The 12580-nt window shown below is 36.9% G+C and overlaps 1 protein-coding gene and 1 non-coding gene across 2 annotated transcripts in view; one reads left to right on the forward strand and one right to left on the reverse strand.

Moving 5' to 3' along the window:
* Positions 1 to 934: 934 nt before the first annotated feature.
* SCLT1 (sodium channel and clathrin linker 1) overlaps positions 935 to 12580 on the forward strand; it is a 247552-nt gene continuing 235906 nt past the window's right edge. Inside the window, exon 1 of the mRNA XM_061191093.1 lies at positions 935 to 1433. Within this exon, the coding sequence (XP_061047076.1) occupies positions 1400 to 1433 (34 nt within the window). The 5' untranslated portion in view covers positions 935 to 1399. The remainder of the gene's footprint in view (positions 1434 to 12580) is intronic.
* TRNAG-CCC (transfer RNA glycine (anticodon CCC)) lies at positions 8117 to 8189 on the reverse strand. Its single transcript has one exon. It is a non-coding gene; the product is annotated as a tRNA-Gly (tRNA).

Here is a 12580-nt window from a genome sequence, read left to right on the forward strand (position 1 = left end):
AAAAGAAAGCTAAATCGACTACTTCTATGACATGTCTATTTAGAAACTTTACCTCAACCCATAAAAACACATATTTGATTAAAAAGCACTAAAACTGGTGGCTGGCTTCAAGTTAACGTTTTGATTGCTGGGATTGAAATTTCCTCTAATGTTAACTTTTAAAAATAATTATGAGCTTTAAATCCAGACATAATCATTTTATAAAGATGGGGATTGTAATCGGTATACAAATGTAAAGTTTTACCTCATTATTTCTTGCAAAAAATGTGAATTTGTCTTTCTTTCTTTTTTTGAGGAATCAAACTTATCTCTAAAGAAATAACTGCTGAATTTGCAGGATCTTTGGAGTACTTCTAACTACATGTCTTATTGCCACGCGGTTAACTATTTAAACAACAGCTGTGTCCTTTCTCCAAAGACCCACGTACTTAGTTTCTGGGGATTACCAAATTCATACCCAGAATCCTCCAGCTTTGGAGGCCGACTCTGAAGACGCCTGTCTGGGTTCAGACCGCAGACGCAGAAACCTACGTGCTTTCCAACCATCCGCTTTGGCCAGCGAGTTCTCCCAGTCCGGAAGTGTTAGGTAACAAAGATACGGGGGCATTTAAAATATGTAGTTAATGCCCTACCTATGTTTACATTTTGGGGGTTTTCTTTTTTAAAAAGGAATAAAAGAAAAAAACAAACAATAAACAAAAAACAAAAAAAACCGCTGGGCCCAGCCATCCTAGGACACAAGCCCACCAGCTCGTCCGCCGCCACACAGGTGGCTCAGCCGGCTGTCATCCAGGTTTCCACAGCTCCGCCCATCGCTTGACAGACAACCAATAGCGTGAGAGAACTCCAGGAAGCGCGATGACGTAAACGCCGACGCCTGCGTGATGACGCAGGCGGCGTCACCGTCTCCAAGGAGCGGTCTGGGGCACCGGTTTCAAAGTCGCAGGGCGGGCCGAGTGGACTTCCGCTGCTGGCCCCGGGCTTCTCGGCAGTCCTGCAGTCGCTCCCCGCTCCGCCAAGGACGCCGCCACCCGGCTGCCCGCCAGCTCTCTCGGCGCTCTCCTGAGTGGCCCAACACGACCCCGAGTGACCCGCGGGACGCCTGTACATCCCTGGTCCCACCTGGCTGGGATTCGGGTGAACGTGGAACAGAATTCACTTGGCGGGTCCCCAGCAAACCTGAAATCTTGTGTCTCGCTTGAGCGAGGGACTCGGCTGGGACTCGGGAGAAGGAGGTGCGGCGGGGCTGTTGACGCCACGTGAGTAGGATGCTGATTACACCGCTCAAGTGGCAGACAACCTCCGAAGCGTTGCTTTAGATTTGTTTTCCCGCACAGCGAGCTTTGTGTCTTTTTAAGAAAAGTAAAGGTGCTGAAAGCGTCAAACAAATTGTATCTGAATGGCCACAGAAACCGACTTTCTGCGAGATCAGAGTAAGCTCCACATTTCTTTATCGAGAATTCTTATATGTAATGTTTAATGCCGTCATCGTTGGCTAGTATTTTCTGAATGCCTGTTGGGTGCATGGAAATTTGTAAAAACTTAAAAGAAGATAGCTGCAGAAAAAGCTTGATGGTATATATGAGGATATGTATACATTTCAGCAGAACCGTTTAGTAAATACTGATAGGTTCCTTAAGCTTATGTGGGACTCTGCTACATGCGTGTTTGTTATGCTCCTCGCATGCTCTGGAGAAATTAGAGGGCTAATGGCCAGGAAGAGTTTCCAAGTCTGCAGTTAGAACCTAGAGACACAGCTGTGGCGATTTGTTCAAAAGATGTTCATTGAGCAACTCCTGTTTCTATTATGTGCCAGGCGCTATACCAGCATAGCTACTACAAAGATGAGGAGGACTGTTCTACCCTCAAGAATTTAATTTGAGGAGAGAAGTATATAAATTCCATAAATACACTGAAGTGGCAGCAACTGCCAACTCTTTTTCCTCAGTTTCCTCACAGGGTTGTTCAAATGATTAAATGACCGTTAAAATATGTATAGGATTTAGAATAGTATCTGACATAGTGCTAAATATTAACTATTACGCGGTTATAATTTACTGTGGTCAAGGAAGGTGCCATTTGGGCTGAAACTTGAAGCACTAATATAAATTTACTAGATAAAGAACTGTGTAGTCGAGTAGAACAATATTTACAACATTGAAGGGATTAGGAATATGCTTTGTTAGAAACTTTTAAGAAGGTTGGTTTGAATGGAATATGATGTATATAGGGAAATGGCAAATGGAGCTGAAAGGAAAGAATTTGGCTAGATAGTGAAGGACCTTGTCTGCTGTGTGTTCAGGAGTTTGGACCATTGCACAGGTTATAGGAATCACTGAAAAGAATTCAGTTGAGAGTAACCCGATCAGATTGTGATTTATTTGAAAAGCCCAGTTGGCTGTTATGAGGAACATGCATTATAGCAGAGTGCAGTTAGACAATTGTTGTCATTAGCCAGGTAAGAAGTGAACTAAGATAGGTTCAGTGAGATTGGAGATGAAGGGATTTGGAAGAAAGAGGTACAGGGCAACTCAGGTTTTTGGCTTGCTTGAGCAATGGAGAAAGTAGGAAAAAAGTGGTACATTCCATTTTGGAAGCATCATAGACCAGTGGTTGAGAACTCAGCCTCTGGATTCAGTCTGTCTGGGCTCATGTTTTAGCTCTCTTTCTAGGTTTTTGACCTTGGGCAAGTTACTTAGCTTCTCTATACCTCAATTTTTTCATTTGTAAAATGGGTATAATAGCACAATAACCCTCATGGGGTTGTTGTGAGGATTAAATGAGATGATGCAAATAAAGCACTTAGCATGGTGTCTAGCACATTTTAAGTGCACAGTTTATATTATCTAAAATCATTAATGACATTATAATGATACTACAACATTAGCATTATTTCTTAGGTTTAGAAGTGGGAATATCCCTTATCCCATAAGGAGGACTAGCTGGCCACCATCTGAGTGGTGTGGGACAAGAATTGGTGTTGAGTAGTTTGGTTGGGGTGGGGAGAGTTCCTGAGGCACTCATAAACTATGAGTTTTAGAGGAATTCACCAGCCACAATTCTTAAATAAAACTGAAGTCCAAATACCAGAGAGAACGATAGAAGCATAGTAAATTATTTCTTGAAAAATGAGTTCACCAGAAGACAAGGGCATGGAAGAAGGGAATCCTCAGACAGAGGGAGCAGAAGAAGCAAAGGCTCGGTGGCTTGAAATAACTGCTTATTCAGGAAATTAGAGCATGGAATGGTAGGGTTTGCATGAAGAGATGAGAATGAGTGTTAGACGTCTATGAACCTCCCCTTTTTTCCTTTAACTGGACCTCACATGCCAGGTATAGCTGGTGGGTGACCCCATTAGTTGACCAGCTGAACACCAGTTCAGGTAAATGTAGAAAGCTTGCCCTTCTCCCACTTACCTCTGACCTTCTCTTCATTGCCTTCTGTTGATTTTGGGCCTCCTTTCATTTGCCCTAGCATATTTGCAGTACACCATTCTTCTACCTCCATCTGAGAAGGGAGACCTGATAGTCCTTAGGGACCTGTTCCAAGAGGGACTTGTATATTCTTGCCTCCTTTATCAAAGATAAGGTGACCATATGTGCGTGGGTTTATCTCTGGGCTTTCTATCCTGTTCCATTGATCTATATTTCTGTTTTTGTGCCAGTACCATACTGTCTTGATTACTGTAGCTTTGTAGTATAGTCTGAAGTCAGGGAGCCTGATTCCTCCAGCTCCATTTTTCTTTCTCAAGATTGCTTTGGCTATTCGGGGTCTTTTGTGTTTCCATACAAATTGTGAAACTTTTTGTTCTAGTTCTGTGAAAAATGCCAGTGATAATTTCATAGGGATTGCATTGAATCTGTAGATTGCTTTGGGTAGTATAGTCATTTTCACAATGTTGATTCTTCCAATCCAAGAACATGGTATATCTCTCCATCTATTTGTATCATCTTTAATTTCTTTCATCAGTGTCTTATAATTTTCTACATACAGGTCTTTTGTCTCCTTAGGTAGGTTTATTCCTCCATATTTTATTCTTTTTGTTGCAATGGTACATGGGAGTGTTTTCTTAATTTCACTTTCAGATTTTTCATCATTAGTGTATACGAATGCTAGAAATTTCTGTGCATTAATTTTGTATCCTGCTACTTTCCCAAATTCATTGATTAGCTCTAGTAGTTTTCTGGTAGCATCTTTAGGATTCTCTATGTATAGTGTATAGTATCATGTCATCTGCAAACAGTGACAGCTTTACTACTTCTTTTCCGATTTGGATTCCTTTTATTTCTTTTTCTTCTCTGATTGCTGTGGCTAACACTTCCAAAACTATGTTGAATAATAGTGGTGAGAGTGGGCACCCTTGTCTTGTTCCTGATCTTAGTGGAAATGGTTTCAGTTTTTCACCATTGAGGACGATGTTGGCTGTGGGTTTGTCATATATGGCCTTTATTATGTTGAGGAAAATTCCCTCTGTGCCTACTTTCTGGAGGGTTTTAATCATAAATTGGTGTTGAATTTTGTCGAAAGCTTTCTCTGCATCTATTGAGATGATCATATGGTTTTTCTCCTTCAATTTGTTAATATGGTGTATCACATTGACTGATTTGCGTATATTGAAGAATCCTTGCATTCCTGGGATAAAGCCCACTTGATCATAGTGTATGATCCTTTTAATGTGCTGTTGGATTCTGTTTGCTAGTATTTTGTTGAGGATTTTTGCATCTATGTTCATCAGTGATATTGGCCTCTAGTTTTCTTTCTTTGTGACATCTTTGTCTGGTTTTGGTATCAGGGTGATGGTGGCCTCATAGAATGAGTTTGGAAGTGTTCCTCCCTCTGCTATATTTTGGAAGAGTTTGAGAAGGATAGGTGTTAGCTCTTCTCTGAATGTTTGATAGAATTCGCCTGTGAAGCCATCTGGTCCTGGGCTTTTGTTTGTTGGAAGATTTTAAATCACAGTTTCAATTTCAGTGCTTGTGATTGGTCTGTTTATATTTTCTCTTTCCTCCTGGTTCAGTCTCAGAAGGTTGTGCATTTCTAAGAATCTGTCCATTTCTTCCAGGTTGTCCATTTTATTGGCATATCGTTGCTTGTAGTAATCGCTCATGATCCTTTGTATTTCTGTAAGTGGTGCTGGGAAAACTGGACAGGTGCATGTAAAAGTATGAAATTAGAACACTCCCTAACACCATACACAAAAATAAACTCAAAATGGATTAAAGACCTAAATGTAAGGCCAGATACTATCAAACTCTTAGAGGAAAACTTAGGCAGAACACTCTATGACAAATCACAACAAGATCCTTTTTGGCCCACCTCCTAGAGAAATGGAAATAAAAACAAAAATAAACAAATGAGACCTAATGAAACTTAAAAGCTTTTGCACAGCCAAGAAAACCATAAACAAGACAAAAAGACAACCCTCAGAATGGAAGAAAATATTTGCAAATGAAGCAACTGACAAAGGATTAATCTCCAAAATTTACAAGCAGCTCATGCAGCTCAATATCAAAAACACAAACAACCCAATCCAAAAATGGGCAGAAGACCTAAACAGACATTTCTCCAAAGAAGATATAGAGATTGCCAACAAACACATGAAAGAATGCTCAACATCATTAATCATCAGAGAAATGCAAATCAAAACTACAATGAGATATCATGTCACACTGGTCAGAATGGCCATCATCAAAAAATCTACAAACAATAAATGCTGGAGAGGGTGTGGAGAAAAGGGAACCCTCTTGCACTGTTGGTGGGAATGTAAATTGATACAGCCACTATGGAGAACAGTATGGAGATTCCTTAAAAGACTAAAAATCGAACTACCATATGACCCAGCAAACCCACTACTGGGCATATACCCTGAGAAAACCATAATTCAAAAAGAGTCATGTACCAAAATGTTCATTGCAGCTCTATTTACAATAGCCGGGACATGGAAGCAACCTAAGTGTCCATCAACAGATGAATGGATAAAGAAGATGTGGCACATATATACAATGGAATATTACTCTGCCATAAAAAGAAAGGAAATTGAGTTACTTGTAGTGAGGTGGATGGACCTAGAGTCTGTCATACAGAGTGAAGTAAGTCAGAAAGAGAAAAACAAATACAGTATGCTAACACATGTATATGGAATCTAAAAAAAAAAAAAAAGTCATGAAGAACCTAGGGGCAAGACGGGAATAAAGACACAGACCTACTAGAGAATGGACTTGAGGATATGGGGAGGGGGAAGGGTAGGCTGTGACAAAGTGAGAGAGTGGCATGGACATATATACACTACCAAAAGTAAAATAGATAGCTAGTGGGAAGCAGCCGCATAGCACAGGGAGATCAGCTCTGTGCTTTGTGACCACCTAGAGGGGTGGGATAGGGAGGGTGGGAGGGAGGGAGATGCAAGAGGGAAGAGATATGGGAACATATGTATATGTATAGCTGATTCATTTTGTTATAAAGCAGAAACTAACACACCATTGTTAAGCAGTTGTACTCCAGTAAAGATGTTATTAAAAAAAAAAAGTAATTGTGTTTCCTCTGCTAAAAAAAAAAAAAAAAAAGAGGGACTTGTATATCAAACTAAGGAGTGAAGAATTCATTCTTGTAGTGGGTGTTATAACCAGTAGGGATGGATTCTTTTTATTCTCTTAAGAGTGTCTTTCACAGAGCAGAAGTTTTTAATTTTGATGAAGTTCACTTCATCAATTTGTTCTTTTATGGATGTGTCATATCTAAGAAATCTTTGCCTTACTCAGGGCTGCAAAGATTATCTTCCATGTGGTCTTCTAGAAGTTTTGTAGTTTTAGGTTTTACATTCAAATCTATGAAACATTTTGAGTTAAATTTTGTACAAGGTGTAAGGTAAGGGTCAAGGTTCACTTTTTTTCTATATGGATGCCCAATTAAAAAGACTATCCTTTCTCCATTAAATTACCTTTGCGTCTTTGTTAAAAATCAGTTGTACATATTTGTGTAGATCCATTTCTGTTCTGTTCTGTTGATTATCTGGAAACCAGTATCCTACGCTCTTGATTATTACAATTTTATAGTAAGTCAGATAGTGTTGGCCTTTCAGATTTGTTCTTTTTCACAGTTGTTTTGACTATCATAGGTCCTTTGCACTTCCATATACATTTGAGAATCAGCTTGTCAATTTCTACAAAAAAAGGTGCTGGGATTTTGATAGGCGTTGTATGGACTTTCTTGATCAATTTGTGTAGAATTCATTTAATGATATTGAGTCCTCTGACAAATGAAAAAATATATCTCTCGATATAGCTCTTCTTTAATTTTTTCTTAGTAATATTTTATAATTTTTAGCATATAGGTTTTGCACATATTTTGTCAGATTTATCCCTATGTATTGCTGTTTTTGATACTGTTGTAAATGGTATTATTCTTTTACTTTCAATTTCTGAATTATCATTGCTAGTATATAGAAATACTTTTTGTGCGTGTGTGTGTGTGTATGTGTATTTTACCCTACCATCTTTCAAAGCTCACTTATTCTAGTAGGTTTCATATAGAGTCCATCAGATTTTCTACATTGACAATCTTTTCATCTGTAAATGAATACGGTTTTACTTCTTCCTTTCCACTTTGGATGCTTTTCATTTCATTTTCTTGCTTTATTGCACTGGCTAGAACCTTGAGTACATTGTTGAACAGAAGTGGTTGGAGTGGACATCCTTGTGTTGTTGCTGATTTTAGGGAGAAAGCATCTGTTTTTCAAAATTAAATATGATACTAGCTGTAGTTTTTTCATAGATGTTCTTAGTAGGTTGAGGATGTTCATTTCTATTCCCAGTTTTCTGAGAGTTTTTATCAGAATGAGTGTTGGATTATTTTTCCAAATGCTTTTTCTGCATTTATTGAGATGATCAGATGTTTTTTCCATTTTTAGTTTTTTAATAGGGTGATTTACATAGATTACTTTTCAATGTTAAACCTGCCTTTTTGTGATAAAGTCTTCTTGGTCCTAATGTATTATCTTTTTTATATATTGTTGAATTTGATTATCTAAAAAGTTTATTTAAAATCTTAACATCTGTGTACATAACACCTTTTTTTTAAAAAAATTTTTTTGGCCGCGCTGCGGCATGTGGGCTCTTAGTTCCCCAACCAGGGATCGAACCTGGGCCCCCTGCCTTGGGAGGGCAGAGTCTTACCCACTGGACCACCAGGGAAGTCCCATGAAGCCTTTAAAAAAAATTTTTTCTAATATCTTTGTTTTTGGTATCAAGTAATGCTGGCCTCAGAATTACTTGGAAAATATTTTGTCCTCTTCAGTTTTCTGGAAGATGTTTGTGTAGAATTGGTATTATTTCTTCCTTAAATGTTTGGTAGAATTTACCAGTGAAGCCAACTGGATCTAGAGCTTTCTTTGTAGGAAGATTTTAAACTGTAAATTCAATTTCTTTAATAAAGAGTTAGTACTCTTTTGTTTATGCGAGACAGAGCCTTCACAGATCTTATATATGTGGAGTTCTTTCTCTGTACAGCTTTCTCTCCTATTGTTTGTCCGGCCAACTCTAGTTTACTTGGTTTCCACTGATTCTAAGCTTCATCTCCTTAGCTCAAAGGATTTGCTGATCTCTGCCTGCATTTTCCCTCCTTGTTCTGTGGCCAGAAATGTTGCTCAAGTCAGTAAGCTGGGACAATCACAGGGTTCACTTCATTTGTTTTGTGTCTGTCATTATCAGTGTCTGATGTGTGTTTGCCTGGCAAACCACTGTTTCATTTGTTTGTTTTTTTTGGTGTGTCAGGTGGGAAAGTGGACCATTTTACTTTATTTTGAGCATAAGCAGAAGTCCTATTCAATTTGCCCTACTTTTGAAATCTTAAACACAAATATCTTACTCCCACTATAACTGTTCTTTGACCTCATTGAGACCTCTATTCTTTGAACCCTTCATTTTCTTCCATTTCCTTAACGCCTTCCCAGCTTGTTTTTACTACCTTCTTACATAGGCTGTAACAGTTTCCCGTTGGTTCATCTGTTCTCTTGTAAGTAATCTTAATGTGATTATGCCCCTGCTTTTCTAGCACATGCCTGGTAACACCTTATCCTGAGTTTGATTTTACAGTTCTCATACCCAGCTGTTCAATAACCATAGATAAAAACCTCCTGGATAAGTGCCACCACAGTTTCAAGGTTACCTGAAACTGGGATTTGAACCCAGGCAGTCTAGTTTGAACCCAGTGTCTGTCTTCTTTACTACCCAGCAAAGACAGTTGCATGAAAGAAAAATTATAGACCTGTTTTACTTATGCACACAGAAACTAATATCCTAAATAAAATATTAATAAATTGAATCCATCAATGAATATAAGTTCATGTGTGTGTGTGTGTGTGTAGATATATAATATACATGCAATCATCTTCATACTGGGTTCATTCCACCAATGGAAGAGTAGTTAGCATTAGAAAATTATTCAGTACATAAGAAAAGACCTAGATTAATGTAGCAACATATCAAATTTATGGATTAGAGCACTCAATATAGTAAACATGTCAATTTCCCCACAAATTAATGGGTAGATTCAATGCAATCCCAAACCTAGATTTGACAACATGGTTCTAAAATCTATGTTGATGAGCTAGGAGTAGCCAAAAGAGTTTTAAAGAGCATCAAGGTGGGAAATTTTATTTTACCAGCTATTAAGACTGATTATAAATATCCAATTATTAAATCAATATTATATTGGCAGATAGATAAATACATAGATCAGTTAGCACAGAAACAAACACATACATCTCCTGACATTTGTTATCTGAAAGAACAGGTAACACAAATCAGTAGGAAAGGATAGGCTGTTGAACAAATGGTGCTACGATAATTGGGTATCCAAATGGGAAAGAAAAAATAATAAAGATATCTTTCTCACACCATATAGAAAAATTATCTCCAGATTGATTGAAGGAATAAATTCTCTTTAAACTTTCAGAAAAAAATTTAAGAGGGTGTCTTTTTGATCTCAGGATCATAGAAGATTTCTTAAAGAGACAAACATTTTTGACTGAAAGGAAAATATATATGAATAGACAACATTAGAAATAAAAACTTGGATATCACAAGAAACATCATCAATATAATGACTAGCCCAGCCACAGGAAAGGAGAATATATTTATAATAAATATAATGAAGAGTCAATTACCATTCACAATTTAAAAAGTTTTCACAAATAAAAATACATTCACACTAATAGAAAAATGGTAAAGAATATGATAGGTCATTTACAAAAAATGAAACCTGAAGAGCTACTAAAAATATGAAAATGTCAATCTCATCAGTAATCCAGAAAATGCAAATTAAACAATGAGATAAGTGCTTGTTCAATGAAGGAAATGGTAGATTTAAGTTATAGTAAAATTTCCTCCAGATTAAAGTCAGTCTATGAAGATTGTTTTCTCTCATTAATACACAATTGACTTCTTAACCTATTTTATTTACTGAGACATCAGATTTAGTGTTTTTTCTTATTTAAAACCCTATCAGGAAAAAAAAAGAAGTAGTTTGTATTGGAATTATTATATCCCTGGCCTTATCTCCAACCTCCTTTTGAGACTGTGAGAGACGAGTAATAAGCAGAAACTAGATCCTAACTTTAGTGCTATGTGTCAGGTAACTCTCTTAAAAGTTCTGAGGGTAACAATAAAAAAAGGGATAATTCCTTTTAAACTCAAAGTTAAAAATGATTTAAATTATTAATACTTTATAATTACTTATTCCTTTATCAGAATCACATATATGTCATATTTCTCCACCAAATTATGTATGCTTTCAAGGAAGAAACTGTTATCTGAAGTTAACAGTGTAGAATGTATACATTTTGTGTGTGTAATTTTATATTTTTTAATTTATTTGTATATATAGTTAATATATATGTGCATATATATGTATATTTGCTAATGTGTAACATGCAGAAAATAGAGAAAACAAATATAAAGCTAAGAGAATTATTACAAAGCTCAAAACTCATATAATCATAACCCAGGTCAAAAAATAGACCATTGCTAGCACCCCAGAAGCCCTCTTGTGATCATACCCATGTCCTCCACCCGAAAGATAATCAAAGATAACTAATATCTTTAATTTTACACTGTAAAAATTGTTTTGCCTGTGTTTGAAATTTATATAAATGGAATCATAAACCATGCGTCCTTCTGTGTTTGGCTTCTTTTATTTAATATTATGTTTTTGAGATTTATTCATACTCTTGCATGTAGATGTAGTATGTTCATTTTCATTGCTATAGAATATTCTAGTTTATAAATTTATCACTTTTATCTATTCTTCTTTTGATAGATACTTGCAGTTGTTTCCAGTTTGGGGGCCATTGAGAATAATGCTGTTACCAACATTTTTTGTCATGGCCCTTGGAGCTCAAGTGCACACATTTTTGTTGGGTATATTCCTAGGAATTATATGTGTGTTTAAAATTCTAATTTACACTCCCACCAGCAGTGTATGGGAGTTTTCTTTATTCCACGTTGTCACCAGCATTTGTCTTTTAGTCTTAGCTCTTTATTTTATTGTAATTTTAATTTGTATTTTCCTGATGTCTAATGAGGTTGACAACTTTTCTATGTTTGTTGGGCACCTGGGTAACCTTTTTGTAAAATACTAATTAAGTCTTTTTACCACTTTGTTTATAGGATTGCCTGCCTTTTAACTGATAGAAGTTCTTTGTATATTCTAGAAATAAGCCCTTTGTCAGTTATAGGTGTTGGAAATACCTTCTCCATGTTTGTGGCTTGCATTTTTACTCACTTAACAGTCTCTTTTTGATGAACAGAAGTTCTTAATTTTAATGTAGTCCAGTTTGTCATTTTTTCTTTTATGATTAGTGCTATTTGTGTTTTGATTAAAAAAATCTTTCCCTATCCTAAGGCTATAAAGACGTTCTTTTTGTTCTCTTTTAGAATTTATTGTTTTGGCATTCACAGTTAGATCTTCATTTCACATAAAATTGATTTTTATGGGTGACCTTTTGTTCTTTTCCATGAGCGTATCCAGCTGACCTAGAACCACTTACAAAAAGATTGTCCTTCTCCCCTCACTGCTCTGGAGTGCCCCTTTGATCACAATTCAAATGCTCATATATACATGGGTATACTTCTGGATCCTGGATCCTCTTCCATTGGTCAATTTTGTTTATCCTTATATGACTATCACACAGTCTAAATGCCTATAGTTTTATAATAAATCTTGATATCTGGTAGAACAAGTCCCCCCGCCCTGATTTTTCTTTCGCAAAATATTAGCTATTCTTGTTGCATTTCCACCTATATTTTATTTTATTTTATTTTTTATGTTAGTTTTATGGGTAGGGCATCTCATTGTTATTTATTTATTATTTATTTATTTATTTATTTATTTATTTATGGCCTTGTTGGGTCTTCGTTTCTGTGCGAGGGCTTTCTCTAGTTGCGTCAAGCGGGGACCACTCTTCATCGCGGTGCGCGGGCCTCTCATTATCGTGGCCTCTCTTGTTGCGGAGCACAGGCTCCAGATGCGCAGGCTCAGTAGTTGTGGCTCACGGGCCTAGTTGCTCCGCAGCATGTGGGATCTT

Source organism: Eubalaena glacialis, chromosome 5 (assembly GCF_028564815.1).
Source record: "Eubalaena glacialis isolate mEubGla1 chromosome 5, mEubGla1.1.hap2.+ XY, whole genome shotgun sequence".
Classification (NCBI taxonomy): domain Eukaryota; kingdom Metazoa; phylum Chordata; class Mammalia; order Artiodactyla; family Balaenidae; genus Eubalaena; species Eubalaena glacialis.